At 41.5% G+C, this 17,261-nt stretch overlaps 1 protein-coding gene across 1 annotated transcript in view; it reads right to left on the minus strand.

The window, feature by feature from the left end:
* PECR (peroxisomal trans-2-enoyl-CoA reductase) overlaps nt 1-17,261 on the minus strand; it is a 122,480-nt gene that overhangs the window by 67,683 nt on the left and 37,536 nt on the right. The window contains exon 4 of the mRNA XM_085649956.1: nt 5,970-6,051. Coding sequence (XP_085506082.1) covers nt 5,970-6,051 — 82 coding nt within the window. The remainder of the gene's footprint in view (nt 1-5,969; nt 6,052-17,261) is intronic.

Consider the following 17,261-nt stretch of genomic DNA (forward strand, 5'->3'; position numbering starts at 1 on the left):
ATTCGAGCAGTTACTAACAGTGGCATGAGCCGTGAATCAAGCGCCGCCAATCAACATTTAGAGGATGTATTAGTGACCGTATAATGTCATATTAACATACCCACCAATGCAGGGTGTATTAATTGGTTCGAAACACAAGGCTATGATTTGGGTACTCTTTTTTAACACTAAGGTGGATTATCAATATAACATGCATGTTCGAATCAGTTATGGTAGGTCTTGAGTTATATTCCCATAAAGGAAGTCAGGTGAAAATTGATTAGAGCTTATTTTGCCTTGAAGACTGTTATAGAAAAGGTTTACTATAGAGCTGTGGTTGCCACCACTGTGGCCTCTTGGCATGAGAAACACAATTTCAACTAAATGGTATAGATGCAAACAGCCATCATATGCTGAAAAAACTAAAGTTTTTAATTCAAGTCTAAACGACAAATGATCTTTTAGAGCCCTCATTTGATGAGGGAGTGACTTCCATATGGACGTGGCCACCGCCGAAAGGCATACTCTCAGTACCTAGGGATAACTAGAGTTTTTTTTCCACCAGCTGCCTCAGTCTGATGAGGAAGCAGTGAATTAGATTAGAAAAAAAGGCTTTAACAATGAAAAGCCATTGAATCATGGCTGCCGCCTTAAAGTCTTTTCTAACATTTATCAGCAGCGAGTGCATCCTACACAGGGCAGGAGACACAGGGTCTTTCCACCTCAAACACATACGTAGACCTGCTGATGCTATTTTGAGCCTTTGTAACTTGTCGAGTAGAAATTTAGGGCTACCCAAAGAAATGTTGTTAGAAAAATCTAGCCTTGACATGTCTATCGCCAGGATAGACTGAATTTGTTAAAGGAGGCTTTAAAAACTCAGATTTCCACTTGTGGTGAAAAAAATCAATGTCAGCACTAAAAATATTTTACGCTTGCTCGTCATGGGTCAGTGAAGCATAATTGTTGACTAGCAGGTTCTAATCTTTGCTTACATGAAAAAGAGAGGAATCCAAATCCTGGGACCACTGAGAAGCTGGACTCTAACCAGCAAGATCTGTGCTAGGCAAGTATCCAAGATGAGTCCCGTATTACGATTAAATCTCCTTCAGATCAGCATCACCGGACGGGTTCTCGCCGCAAAGATTAAGGTGTGATTCCAGTACAATCATAGTAGCACCAAGCTATACCAGCTATGTGTGTGTGTGTGTATGTGTGTGCCTCTGTGTGTGTTGCTCTGTGTGGGTGGCTTTTTTTGTAGGTGGCTCTATGCGTGGGTGGCTCTGTGTGGGTGGCTCTATTTGTGTGTGGGTTGCTCTATGTGAATAGCACTGTGTAGGTGGCTCTGTGTGGGTGGCTCTGTGTGTGGGTGCAAATGCAATAGGTCTCGCATTTGAGATAGATTAAGCTATTGACATTGTAAATAACAATGGCATTTCTTTAAATGTTTTAAAAAATAAGAACATAAACAAAAATAATGTCATGAGCAGTGCCAATAGCTCTAACTTTAACAATGCCGAGACCATTGCATTGTAAATGCTTGTTTAATGTACAGATGAGGGGACATTATTCCTTAAAATCCTCCAAACGTCTTTCCAAGGAAGATGGTCGTACACCCAGATTTATTCTTTGGATTCTAAAATTAGTAGTTTGGTTCTAAAAAAAAAAATGAATGGGGACAATAAACTCCATAATGCAAGCAAACCACAAACACGGGTGTGCTAGCCGCACTTTTCAAATATCTATCGCCTTTTCTTACCAAAGGGCGATCTAGAGTATTCAATGTCGTTGTGGTACTGTGAGGTGAGAGCAGGCAGCAACAAAAGGCAAGGGCCTATGGGCAAGTAAAGGTCACCTTTGCCCACAAAAATAAACGTGCCCAGCCCTTCACCAAAAGCTTTTCAGTGGGTGCGACAGCTGATAAGACACCCAGGCAGAAGAAGGTTGTACAAGCGGTCAGATGTGAGCTTGCCAAGCAGGTCAGATTTAACGGGAGAAGTTTTGCAATCGCTGATAGCGGGGAGGTCACAGAGAATGAGAACCCTCAAACCCACTGCAGCACAAAAATACCAAGAAGTGATGTAATGTTCGTATTACAACCGCATTCAGGAACCAGAATGCATATGTAATACGAAAACAAACAACTGGAATTCATACAGTTACTGTCTCCCACTTATCTAGATATATTATTTGAGAAATCAATGGGTTCAGAGGTGCCACAGCTGTACATAAAACCCTTACTATACAGTGAAGGGTAAGAGTGCTTGGAGGAAGACAAAACACAGCTCTTCTTCCTGCAATCAGATACCATTTCTTGAGGTCTGCCAAGGATTCTCATCCCCTATCCTTTAGCGCCAGGATGTCTTCTGGGCATTTGCTGCGCTTTAAGAATTCCTTTAACAGAACATAAAAGCAGAAGAGGGGCGGCAAGACCATGGTGTCACATTTGCTGCATTACCAAGGTTCGCAGTGTCACCGTTGCCACTATCCCCTTTGGAACGGTCCCTTCCGAATGTCCATTGGATGATTCCAAAAGGTAAAGGGCCGACTACAGTCATTCTCACAAATATCTAATGAGCTCGGTGTCATTAACCTTGTTTATCTATAAGATAAATGAATGTCCCCCCCTTGAAGGAGTCTGAGCGTCTGTACCGTGCTATTCGCCGAAAAAGTGCTTTGACGTCTCGTCAGGGGTAGTAAGCGCTATATAAATGCAATTACAATACCTAAATTAAGTCACCAAAGCTACATGGGAATGTCTGCGTTGAACAGCCTACCCAGTACACATTTTTGGTGCCTAAGAATGGATGCTTCAGCAGAAAGTTCTGTCAGGGATGGGTTACAAGTGATATAAATTTCAAATATACCTATAGAGGTCAACTATGTGGCGACCTTGATCATCCTGGTGCTGAGGTGCCGCACCCAGAGGCCGGTACGAGAGTACCAATTGATGGGGAATGAGAATAGGGGGAAATGGTGATTAATAACATTGCGAGATGTTCCACAGGGCGTTTCGAAACGGACGTTGTAGTCAAAGGTCAATAAAAAGATGAATTAATATATACACATACATATACACACACACACGTATATATATATATACACATACACACATACATACACACCCACCCCAAGTTCCACAACGTTAATTTTAATAATTACGTGTCTGCATGTCCATAGTCCTGACGCATTTCAACGAGGATGTCTATCATAGGTGCAGAGGTAACACGATACAGGTGCTTTTAAATCCAGGTTTCACTCTCGACCACAGAGTGTCCAAACATATGACCATTCATGCGTCCTCTAACCTTAGAGGGAGACTCTCTGGGCGCAGCGGTATTGATCGCGTATGCGATTTTTGAAGTTCAAGATGATGTATCCAAATTTTGAAACAAGAAGGTTGAATAGAAGGTGTCAATTTCTATTCATGAACAAATATTCTTGTGTTTAAACAACGTTTGAATCATCTTCTGATGACTGTCAAAATGTTTTCTTTATTCCCAATGCATTTCGGGCACATTAAGGCCCTTCGTCAGGGGAAATCTAAATGAAAACAAAACAGTAAACTAAAATGAGGGACCACGTCCTAAATAATACAGTTAGTTCTTAATAATGCTAGCACAGTTTATGCGTGTGCATCAAAGCTCCAGAAAACGTGCAACGTGCCGTGCCCATGGTCTGTATCTACGACCTTACCAATAATCACGTCTTACATTGCAGATCGAAAAGTACCGTGATTAACTAACTAAGCAATAATGAGAAATCAAAAATCGTGAAAACGCGCGTATCATTGCAACGAGTGTGAATGTGAATGTGAACCATGGTTTAAAAGCATAGACGCCTGTGAGAATTAGTGAGCGAGTAAACAGATTCTTGAAAAACAAGCGGTTTAAAAATACGGAACAGCAGTGCACGAGTTATTAGTGAGCTTAACGTGATCAGTGAGCCAACAATTGTGCCATGCAGGTAAAACCAAGATAGCGTTTGACTCAATTTCAAGGGATTCACAGCTTGAACTCCGGATTCTTACTTTCCGGCAGGTTAAAAAACGTCAAGCTATTTCAAACGTGCAAAACTGTGCGCGAGTTATCCATGAGCGTAGCTTTTTAGATGAACAAACAGTTGTGCCGTGAAATCACTAATTCTCACAGGCGTCTATGCTTTTAAACCACGGTTCACATTCACACTCGTTGCAATGATACGCGCGTTTTCACGATTTTTGATTTCTCATTATTGCTTAGTTAGTTAATCACGGTACTTTTCGATCTGCAATGTAAGACGTGATTATTGGTAAGGTCGTAGATACAAACCATGGGCACGGCACGTTGCACGTTTTCTGGAGCTTTGATGCACACGCATAAACTGTGCTAGCATTATTAAGAACCAACTGTATTATTTAGGACGTGGTCCCTCATTTTAGTTTACTGTTTTGGTTTCATTTAGATTACCCCTGACGAAGGGCCTTAATGTGCCCGAAATGATTGGGAATCAAGAATTCTTTTTGACAGTCATCAGAAGATGATTCAAACGTTGTTTAAACACAAGAATATTTGTTCATGAATAAAAATGGACACCTTATATTCAACCTTCTTGTTTCAAAATTTGGATACATCATCTTGAACTTCAAAAATCGCTGAGAGGGTCGCCCTCGAAGGTTAGAGGACACATGAATGGTCATATATTTGGACATTCTGTGGTCTAGAGAGTGAAACTTCCGTGGCACGCGACAACTTTTAAACCCATCATAACCAACAGCTTGTGCGCAATCAAACTTTTTTGATGCACTTAAAGGTGGAAGAGTCATTTGCTGGTTTAGCATTGTTCACTGTGTCACCCCTGCAGTAGTTCCCTTTGGTACCTGCCCGTCCGAATGTTTGCAGCATGATTCTAAAGGGGACAGTTGGGAATGACAACTGTGTCCCTTGATGAATGAGGCTCCTCCTGACTAGAGGTTATTTTCAATAAACTTTCATACTTGCGTGATGGGGTTTTCATCATCATATACGGAGGAAGGAAAGTTAAGATGGTGTAAAACAACAAAATACAGTTTTGTATTCAATTGAAAGGGCATACGTAGTTACTCTGTGTACTAGCACCGTTGGTAGAAGTATTACATCTTTGGGCACTGAAGCACACACACCACAATTTTGCTGTCACAGGGCACATGGACCTACTACCTGGTGAGGAGAGTTGTTTACGTAGTAACACTCCAGGTGAACCGATCAGACCAGAAGCACTAGTCCCCACCAGTGGTAGTAATATTTCCATCAGTAATACGAACAGTTTTCAAAGTACTCGCGGGACCAGTTGTAGAAGTACAACTAGTACTGAACGGGTTCAGGGAGAGAGGAGAATCCAGTCTGCCGTATGTATAGGTCTATCAAGGGCTATGGTCTGCCTTGCCGAGTGTCCACCCACGGTGCTGGACAAAGGACCAGCCAGGGATGGGGGCGGGATAGCCAAGCACAGCGATTACTTTGTTGGAAAGTAGAGGTGTGGAGTATCAGTTTTGATATTCTGTGGTGGAGGGGTTATGCAGCCTTGTAGAATGGGTTAAAGGAAAGTGCAATCTTTAACTTTGCTCTTTTGGTGCTGTAATGATCTGTAGACCTAGGATTATTTCCTCTTCCGAGGACACTTCCTCCCTTTTGGGATTATCGGTAGTCCATAAAATGGAATCCAGCTCAAGAAACAGGCTTCCATAAAAGTTAAAATTAAGATCAGAAGGCATCGTGGGGCATACAGCCTGTATGACTGGGACCACTCACACTCTTAGTGACGTTTTACAACGTTTTCAGGATAGTTGCTTCATTTTGGATGTTGGCTTTACTTTCAAACTTAATGATTGGGCAATTTTCTCCACCAAAGTTAATATACAATTATGAAAACTATACTTTGATTTGGTTTAAATAGGAATATGTAAGGATAGAGAAAAGGAGGTGCAAAATACGCTTTTTGTTGCTAGAACAAAGTGGAGAAAAAGTTCTTACGACATGGCTGGAAATCCTTTCCACATATCGGCTACAATGTTAACAATTGCCCCTCCATGGTTCTTCATCCAAGCATTGTACACTGTAAAAAGATGAAAAAGTAGCTTTAGTTTCCCCTTTCAGGATTGCAGTGAACATTTTCATTATCTTAGATGGTAAGAAGAGGAAACAAAAAAGTGCTTTGTTTGACCACAAGTGTAGGTAAGAAATAAGATTAGTGAATGAAGGGAAAGGCTGATGCCATCAAAGTAACGACTCTTGGAAAAACAGAGGTGGTAGTGGAGAAAGCAAAACGACTGCCCCCTCCTCAATCTCTTCTCCCCAGCCCCAGAAGTCAGATTCTAGAAAAGGCAGCAATGCCCACAGGGGGTGGACAATTTAGCAGACAAGGGGTTAAAGACACCTGTACAGGGGGATTAAAAGACATTCATATACACTAGTGAATAGGGTATTGCCATTGTGCACAGGCTCACTAAAACGTATTCCCAGCCAATAAGCAAAGCAACAGTACTGGACGAGTAGGGAAATACTGCCCGTCGTTTCCACTTGGGTGGTAAGTTTAACATCTCAATGGAGAGCCGTGTGGTGTCTCTCCGGTCTCCAAGTTAGCTCCCTGTTTTCGTACTTGTAGCAATATTCCACCCTGAGCAGGATGTCATTCACTACTGTTGAGGCTCCACATGTGATACAAGTAGGGCGCTGCTAGGCACTGTGTGAGGATAACCCTTTCTATGGCGCAAGAGGATTTCATGCATTTGCCCAGGGCATTTTTTATTGAAGTTATGGCACAGTGAGGAGTCTCAGGAGTCATTTCCCTATTTGCCCATTTTACTATTGACGTTGCCGCACATGCCCCTAAAGGGTTATGACAGTGGTTAGATCTTGCCTACACTAGAGAGGGCACTGCATGCACTCACTTGTATGAATATTGTACACTGCAAGGGGCTTACAGTCTGGCAGTTGCTTAAACTTTGTTGTCAATCTTATTTGCTACCTTCTAATTGGCCTGGGCGTACTGGCCTCACTTCCTCTTTCACCTGGACCATGGGCCAAGTACTGAGTGCTACAGCTTGATTAGTGTCCTTCCACTGTTCGCGCTGTGATTGTGGCACTCATTTTATTATTTCTTCTTCCCTTTTCTTGTTGAACTCCTTGCCATTTGTAGCTATGTTTTACTACACCACACGCGCCAAGAAGCCCTTTTCTTCTTTCAGATTGATGTTTGTGACAACAGATATAGTCTGCTTTTATTGTGACAAGAGATGTTATCAACTCCTAAATGTATTTGATAATACAGACATAATTGTTTTCTTTGAGTTATGTTAATGAGATCTATAAAAGCGCACAAATACCCAGAGGTGTCTTGGCACTAGGAAATACAAGCAGCGAGCTCAGCACCTAGTACTGAAAAAGCCAGGTTTTTAATTGATTTCTAAAGCCAGTCAAAGAGCTGCCATTCCTAAGTTCAAAAGGAAGAGTTCCAGAGTTTCGATGCACCGTAATAAAAGCTACGGCCTTCCAAATGAGCCGTGCGAATTCTAGGTACCAGCAGTAATCTTGCCCCCATCGACCGAAGAGGTCTGGTCGGTTGGTACCATGCAAAGAGATTCTGAAGAAATAAAGGAACTATATGGTGCAAGGCTTTATAAACACACAAGGCTTTAAATTTTATACGCTGAGGCACCGGAAGCCAGTGCAAGTTGCGAATATCGTTGGAAACCGGACTTTGTCTGGGAATATTAAGCAATAAACGTGCTGAAGAATTCTGAATCATCTGGAGTTTCTTCAGACACTGCTTCTGGGCATTAAGATATAGCCCCTTGCAGTAGTCTAATTTGGATTGAATGAGAGAAGAGGCTGTTTTCCTGGTATTTTCTGGGATATACGGAAATATCTTCCTTACGAGGAAGTATGATGCAGAGACAACAGCGTTCGTTTGTTGGCCAAGTGTTCATCTGTTATCAATCAGCACACCCAAGTTTTTTACTTTTGCCGCTGGCTTCGGTGGTATACCCATCCCCTCCGGCCACCACATATTACTCCAGGAGGGCTGTGGACTGCCGAAAATCAGAACTTCCGTTTTAATCGGAATTAAGCTTAAGGCAGTGTGCTGTCATCCATTTGTTAATAGTACTCATGCAGCTTCGAAACTGCAGAGCAGGGGAGTTTTGATGTTTATGTGCAGCTACCACAATCTGGGCGTCATCAGCATATGTGGTCAGGCTAAACCCAAATTCCCGGATTAATGGGGCAAGTTCGGAGACGTAGATGTTAAACAACGAGGGGCTCAACGAGCTACCCTGAGGAACGCCACAAGGCAAAAAGTAAGGGGCTGAGTTAAAGCCGTCAATGGATACAGTGGATTTCCGATCTGTTAAGAAGGAGGCCAGTAATGCCCGAGCCGCTTCCCCCACTCCCAACTTCTCCAGTCGCCTTTGCAAGAGGGAGTGATCAACCGTATCAAAAGCGGCGGACAGATCGAGGATCACAAGAGCCGCTGTGCCTCCCCCATCCATCACCGCTCTGATCTCTTCTGCTGCTTTAATGAGTGCAGCCTCCGTACTATGATCTTTATGAAAACCGAACTGGGAATGATCTAGCAGACTATTCGTGTTGATGAATTGCAACAATTGGGTGTTCATGATTTTATCCACTATCTTCGCAGGCAAAGGTACTCTGGCAATAGGTCGGTAATTATTAGGATTGGTAGCATCTAATGTAGTTTTTTTTTAATAGAGGCAGAATGGATGTCTCCTTCCAGCTAATCGGGAAAATACCTGAGGCAAACATCAGGTGAAGATTTCTGCAAGCCCAGGGCTCACTAGGTCTACTAATCCTTTAAGAAATATCGGTGGACATGGTTCCATAGGTGATCCTGACCTAGATTCATTAATGTACTTTCCTACTTCTTCAGTGGAGACCGGAGAAAAAGTAAATAAAATACGATTGTTTAGGTCTGAGCCACACGTGTGGGGCAAGGGTCAAGGGTCGGAACCATCCTTAAAAGCTTTAAAAATTTCCAGAAACTTGGATTTAAAAGTGGCTGCAATATCATTGCAAAATTTCTGATTGGCCCTCCTGCCTATGTTGTTGGGCGTAGCAAGTTTGTTAATCACCGAAAACAATTCCTTAGGTGAGTTGGCAGCCAGCTTAATCTGTTGTGTAAAGTATTTTTTCTTTTCTAATATAAGAAGTTTTTTATAATCCAATAAAGCGGTTTTGTAGACTTGTTTCCTGACTCATCATTTTAATCGCCGTGAGTGAAATGGTATTTCCCAAATTTTTTTTTTCTTTTTCACACATGGGGAGATTATCTGACTTGCTCAGAATAACAGGGATGCTGTGCCCAGAACCAAAAAGCTTTGGCAAAGCCAATAGGTCCCCCTTTTAAGGCTATTGGCGGTGCCATTGCCTTTTGTTCATGCTCTACACTGGTTAATCTTTTTCTCACCAGCAATATTTTGAAGCCATGTTGGGAATAGAGTAGAATGTGCCTCCCTGCCTCTTAACAAATTAAAAGGTGAGATTCCGGTGGTGCAGTGAGGAGAAGTGTTATAACTCCAAACTTTTTGTCTGATGAAATCCTCAACATTAAGATTAGAAGACAAAGCTGTCTGTATCCCTTCTTTAATTACTGTATTACCTCTCTGCACTAGTCCATTCGAATAAGGGGAATATAAAGCTACTTTTATTTGTTTAATGTCCAAGTCTTTCAAAAATGAACACATCTTTTCAGATACAAAATGGGCACCATTATCAGTAACGATGATCTTGGGGGAACCCTCTAAAAGAAAAAATGAAATTGTTGTGTCTGTCAGGAGTGTTTACAAAATCATAGTACATCCACTTTGAAAAAAAGTCAACCAATAAAATGATTTTTTTCTTGGTTCAAAATAGAATAAGGTCCAGAAAAATCAAGACCTACTTTTTCCCCAAGAAGAACGAGGAAAATCAGTGGGATGTAAGGGTACCCTAAGTGTCTGCCAGTGTTTGTCTGATAAAAGACATTCAGGACAATCGTTGATTGTCTTTCTCACCTGGGTATCTAAGGAAGGCCACCAGTAGTGTGGTTTTATTTTCATAATGGTCTTAGTGACTCCTAAATGTCCTTGATGGGCTTTGTTACACAATTAAGGAGCGCAAATTCGTTGGAGGAACAAACTTGTCCCCCCTACAAACAATACCATTCTCAACTGAAAGTTCCTCAGACACTTGGGCAAATACACGTAAATCACCTTCTAGACACCTAGACTCGGGCCAACATTGAGTGGAATACTCAATAACTTTCTGAAGAACTACATCCTTCTCGCAGGCTGAATTCCAATCATTCTCTGACAAAATAGGACCAACCTCGGACACTGCGTCTACTACTGTGACGCATTCAATGTCCTCAAGTAAAATATCATCATCATCTTTGCTCATAGACAATCTAGAGAGGCATTCTGCACGGAAATTCTTTCCCCCTTGTATATGTTTAACAACAAAATGAAATTCTTGTAATCTGGAGACTAACCTCATTAATTTGGCGGACATGGAAGAGGAATTTACTTTATCAAAAATGTAAATCAGTGGTTTGTGGTCCGTCACTAGTTCGAATTTCCGACCCCAAATGTACATTTTAAATTTCTGTACTGCCCACACACATGCCAGTGCCTCTTTTGATTGTACTGTATTGTTCAAATGGTTGTAGAGAGACCAGGATGCGAAGGCTACAGTTTGTTCATGACCATTTACTCTTTGGGTGAGTACTGCTCCAAGACCAGAGATACTAGCGTCAACAGTTATAATTGAAATACAATCATCCCTAAAAACATGTAGGGCCTGTGCTGATACAATAATCTTTTTTACCTCGTTGAAAACTTTTTCTAGGTCCGCTGACCAGTTAAAACTAACACCTTTCCTTAGGAGTAAGCGTAAAGTTTCGACTAATTGGGAATACGCGGGGACAAACCTAGTATAATACTGGGCTAAACCCAAGAATGACCGTAAGGAGTCTATCGGTGGGGTGCTTGGCATCTTCAATAGCCCTAATAACTGAAAATTTAAGTTTGATCTCGTGTTCAGAAATTGTGTGACCCAAATACTCCAGCTCTTGGACTGCTAACTTACATTTGTCCGAGCGTACCATCATATTTTTAGACAAAAGGATTGACAGAACTCTTTAAAATCGTGTTGTGTTCCTTAAATGATTTTGCAAAGATCAAAATGTCATCTAAGTGAGCTTTTGAAAAACACTCCCAGCCGATGCTAGGCCGAAAGGAAGGCGCAAAAATTTGTAAGCCCCGAAAGGGGTAACAAAAGTGGTCAATTCTTAAGCTAATGGGACTTGGTGGTAGGGAGATCTTAATTCAATAAGTGAAAACCATTTCGCACCCCCTAGATTTGCTGACAGCTCATGGATTCTAGGGAGGTGGTGGCAGTCGATGATGATGTTTGTTTAAGGCGCACAAGTCAGCACATAGCCTGATCTCACCGGATTTTTCCCGTGCGACCACGATGAGAGACCCATTGTGAAGAGTAGGTCGGTTCTATAATCCCTTGGTCACACAAATTCTTTAAATAATCTTAATTCTTTCCTAACGCTTAAGGGAACGGAGCGTACTTTATGAGATATAGGTTGTGCCCCAGGGATTAATCTGATGCGGTGTTCGAAACCCTTGACTACACCCACTGTGTTGTTAAATACAGATTTGAACTCTGAAATAATCTCCTTCATGAGGCTAGATTCTGTACTAAGGTTGTTGCACTCAATATTACACAAAGGAAGGATCCCCTACCTTGATTGGGTTCGCGGCACCCGGAACTAAATACAAACCCATGCGAGCAAGATCTTCCAACCGATAATATTCTTGCCCTTCTCAGCGATGTAAATCTTTGTCATAGTTTCCCTACCAAGACCTTGTACTAAGCCTGGGAAGTACCCAAGCATGTTAAGATCTTTCTCCCCAAATGCTTTTGGGTTTACATCAGATGTAAGAAGATCAACCTTTTTATTCCACAAATCATAAAAAGTGGAATCTCTCAGAATTCTGATCGGGGACCCCAAGTCTGCCATTACCTGTAAAGAAACATGATCAATTATAGCCGAACACAATGGGCCCTTTATGGGATTCTTTTCTTCACCATGGTCTAATATTACGACTATGTTGTTCAGTGAACTACCACAAGCATCAACATAATAAGAGATTTCCTAACATTTCTACATACTCCCTGAAAATGTCCAACTTTTTTGCAAATAACACATCGTTTGTTGATAGCCGGACAATTTGGGGAATTGCCAATGTGATTTTTAGATCTGCATCTGTAGCAGAACATAGGGTGTTTCTTTTGAATAAATTTAGCAGGCTTATTCTTAATGTTTATTGAGCACAAGGCATTGTCTTTGTCCGTCTCTGGTGGAGAAACGAGGTTAACTCCGCTTTTAGAGCCATCTATTACTTTACTGGAGAGGGTGGAACGTTCAGTGCTCAGGGCTAAGTCGATTACATCGGTCAGAGTAGGGTTTTTGCACCCTAGGATTCTCTTACATTTTTCGTGAGGCGCAGTTGAAAACAAACTGATCTCTGATATAATTATCAGACAGTGGACCAAAATCGCATGTGGTTGACAAAACTCTGAGTGCAGATATATACTCTTCCACTTGTTCTTCTTTTTGTTTCCTACTATAGAAATTGTGTCGCTCCAGCATTATGTTTGGTTCGTCTGAGAATTGTTTTTTTAAAGGCGGATCACTGCTTCCAAATACACATTTCATTGTCCATCCCCCGCATGAGATGCAGGTGGTGGGATCAGAACAATACTGTCAACGATTCTTTGTGCAGCCTGACCGAGGCATCGGAATAGTAAAGCAAACTTACGAGCAGGAGAGTAACCAACAGCGTCAATAGCCACCAGATGATTTTCAAAAAGCCTAAACCATTCTGACCAAATAATTCCTGGGCTACCAGGTTTGCTGAGAAAAGGAAGTGGTCGAATAATCTTTTGGACATTAGCCATCGTGCAATGAAATACCTTTGAGGGTAAAACGTATAAAGACAAATAAAGAACAAGTATATGCTAGTGGCAAATGAATGATTAAGCGACACTGGTGTATATAAACTTTGGATGAACCTTGACAAACCACTAATAATTAATCTATAAAGCGTGGGTGTCGCTGTTGCAAAATTGACACACAATTGATGTATACTGGCAGTATACAGGCGATCAATTGGATACAATGGATCCGTTCCCAACAAATGCAAGATGCCGTGATTGGTTTAAATTTGCTTGCGCTATCCAGTCACCGCTAGAAACACAATGTCAAATCGAGGCAATGCTGTCCAATTAGGAAGTGCCTCTCATGGCGCTTATGATGTGGAAAGCATGCAGGCCAATGGGAGCTCTGTGAAACAATTTTTTACACCTACCTCTTCCGGGTCAAACCCTGATGTACGGCAATATCGGAATCCGATGAGAGCGTCGAATAACGTCGCCACGGAGGTGTCAAAGGAATTTAGATGAGCGGTGAGTCGTAGAGTCTTTGACGAAATTAAAGCATACATTTAAGTCTTCGGCGTGGGTGGAGTTTATTCCCCAGGTCGTCGGCAAATGTAAAAATGGTAATCCAGACAAATCAGGCGGATGTCGAAGTAGAGGTTTATTAAAATTACAACTCCACCCAGCACACGGAGCATCCCTTCCAATAGAAAGCCGAACGACAACTGTAGAGTAACGTTCGAGTCTCTATCAACGGACCCTCCATGCGTGAGCCACATATTTAAAGATAAACTAACAAACAAAACAAAGCATCATCCGATGCACGAGTACAATGAAATACAATTAATAGATCGCACGCTACCCGCGCAATGTATGACTAACACGATACACTATCACAATGTACATTTACCATTACAGATTCTGCTTCCTCTGTGTGGCGTTGCTCAGGAGAGCTCCTGCCCAGGGTGCACTTTCTAATCTTTCTGCACTATGCCTTGAACGTTTACTCAGAGAGCACCTCACCGCAAGTCTCAACATTTGGTGAGTTTTTAATTCGATCCATTTTCAGAACTTAATATGCTGTCCGTATACGTGCCCATCGGACTTCTACTTTGTCCTACAATGTCTGTTATAGCATTTATATTTCAACCATGGACATTGGCTTTACAAAACAGTTTGTGATTGCACCATTAACTTGTGCATCCCCCCCCGGCAGAGTTACGAGTGTTCCTCTAGTGGCATCTGACTGTTTTGTACTTATTTCTTGCACTGTGAAGTTTAGTGCAACAAATTTTTTTCAATATGGCCAGCGCTAAGACCGAATGCCTACACCTTGCAAACTGTCACTTTCAAATTTCAAAAAATAAAGATCTGCTCGAGCTCCAGCGCGCTCTTACCTTCATCTTCCTGATGCGCGAATAGCTTGTGACTCCCACTGTGACGTTGTTGGTGCTGCTCAAAGCAAGTCTTCCTGCGCAAACATGCTGTGAACCACTCGGCATGCCGTCAAAAAACGTGCCGCCATTTTGATATTTCTCTGCAGTCCTGTATTTGTGACACTAGCCTCTGTTCCCTTGCTAGAGCGGGGGTGGCACAATAAAGTTATTTTCCCTGGTGCTCCCAGCTTTATTAAGCTAAATTCATCGGTGCTCTCATTGAACTTAAAAGGGCAATTCATTTTCTTCACTTCCCTGCCAAGCCCTGGAGCCTTTCGGAACAAGTTTAATAATAGCGTTTTGGATGTACTGTGCATTCTGGCTTTGACATCGTTCTCTTCAGCTTCTATTCATGAAACAAGACACTTGGAAGAGCAGCGCGTACTCTACAGCGCGCTTTTCTAAATGGACCTACAATCTGCAGGAAACATCCTTTTCACTTATTGGACGCTGTGCAGTCACGTGAGAAAAGTATTGAAGTGAAACAATTGCTCCTGTTCATTGCTGTGTTTACCTGCACTACTTAACCCCTTGTGTGCTTATGCGTCATGAGGCACAGTGGAACTGTGCTCATGACGAGCTGGGCTCGTCATAACCGTCGCGCTGCGCCCACGCGCGATTGATTTCCCCGCCTGTGCGGGAAAATCAATTAGTGGGCGGAGTCATGACGAGCTGGGCTCGTCACGAGCACAGCGCCACCGCCGCCCCCCCCTGGGCCGCAGGGGAATTACCCCCGCGGTGAAGGGGCTAGATCCATTATTGTCCGTTTTCATTTTTCTTATATGCTCTTTCTGACTTGATGTTTTGTTTTTTCTTTCACAGTTAAATGTTATCACGGGCACATCTCATGCTCTTGTCATTTCTAGTACCTTTCTGTGCTTCATTTATTGGTTGGGTGCCCACTTATTCATCATTTTGGCTGTGAAGTTGCTTTTTTCTACTTATGTGTGTGTATCTATTCTTCCATGTTTTGGGAACACCGTTCTTGAAATTGTTCTGTCTTTCTTCATGATGATGTACATCTGGATTCTTTGTTATTTTATTGAGCATTTCATATATCATATTTCCTCTTTGACATCATTCATTATTATTGTTTACCTGCTCTGTATACTTTTTGGGTCTCGATTCTTTTTCTCTTTAGGGTATTTAATGTGTTGGATCTGTTCTTACACCTATTTTATTTGTGTGGGTTGGGTACACCCATTACACTGGATATACCCTATATATTGATGTGCCTGTGACACTATTTATACTAGTTTTAGTCCTCAAGGTGCAGTGTAACCTATTCATACATGTTTAGTGCTTGGTTCTAATTTCATTTTTATGATGCATTTAGCAGTTTCTTTCCAAGCTATTTAATGTAATTTTCCATTTATTTCCTTTTCCTCTGATTGAATGTACATTTGTGTTCCTTATTATAATTGCTGACGTCAGATTTCAACTTTGATGGTTTTGTGCACGGAACCTTCATTATTCTTCTTTCATGAGCTCTGTGATTCTTCAACAATTGTTATACCAGTTTTCTCCTTTTGTGCAAATATTTTAATTATTCATTTTCCTGGCAATTAAGGTTTCACCTTAAATTTCATTTATGTTAGTATTCCTTTTAGGTGTCATGTTATCACCTTTCTTTCCGCTCTTTTGCTAGAATTTTCCTTCTGGCTTCTTTCAGGAATACTTTTCTTATATATTATGGTTGTTTTCTTCTTATTTCAATGACGTTTTTTGGTGTTCATCTCCATACCCGTCTTGCCAACAGTTGTGTTTTGATGTAACCCTCAACGTTTTGCCTTTTATTTATACTATTGTTGTCCTCTTTTCAATCTCTTATTTCTGTATTGTTACTTCTTCTCTTTCATTAATGTTTAGGGAGAAGATAGTCTATCTCCTTTATCTTCCTTTTTCCTCTTATTTTCTATCAATTTCTCTCTTTCATATTCTTTCATCCTTACATTGTTTCTTTTATGAAATTCCTTCTCATCCTTATATTGTTCTTTCATTCCGCTCTTCCCTTTCTATTTTTTTTTTTTATCATCATTCCTTACTATTCTTTTTTTCTATTCTTTTCATGATGTTCCTTATTATTCTCTTTGGTTCTTTTGCTAATACTTTGTGACATCGTACATATTGTTTCTATATATAAAAGAGGGAGATGTGTAGTGTCCGTCTCTCTTCTTCCTTGCTCATCCACTGTTGTCACCTTGTGGAATGTTTGCATTCATTGAGGATGTAGTAGAAAGTTGGTTTCCCTGGCTCTGAGGAGTTCAGTTGGGAGCTTGGGGCTGAGCTGAAAGGAGCCTGCTCCTGGTGGGGTGGTTGTTCTTATTTATTATCTTTAATTACTACCTATGGACGTACCACCTTGTACCATCTACTTGAAATAAATATATACTTGAAACTTCATGAATCCTGATCATCCTTCACTACAGACATTCTTTGTGGTTTTCCACATACAGCAAGAAATACATACTTGCTACCTCAAGCAGGCAACTAATACCAAAACAGTGATCTCAACACAATATGCTGCAAGCCTCAATATACTTTGATTGGGTCTCCCAAACCAGCCAATTGGAATGACTATGTGGCATAACCAGCAGCTAGCACAATCGGGAGGGAGAATGCAACTTGAAATTTAGTACATCTTCATGGCAGGGACCCAACTAGCATGAAGCCCACTATATAAAGTTAATGGGGAGTGACTGGTGGTCTACGACGGGCCGGGTCTCAGAGCTATCTGGTCACGGAAATACTGAGGAGTGGCATGTAACTTTAAAAAAGTGAAAAATGGAGATAGGTGGATATCAGGAAATGATACAGACAGCAACATGACCACAATACAGTAAGGACTCTAACCTTTCTGCTAACACCAAACGCCTCTGAG

Source organism: Triturus cristatus, chromosome 3_2 (genome assembly GCF_964204655.1).
Source record: "Triturus cristatus chromosome 3_2, aTriCri1.1, whole genome shotgun sequence".
Classification (NCBI taxonomy): Eukaryota; Metazoa; Chordata; class Amphibia; order Caudata; family Salamandridae; genus Triturus; species Triturus cristatus.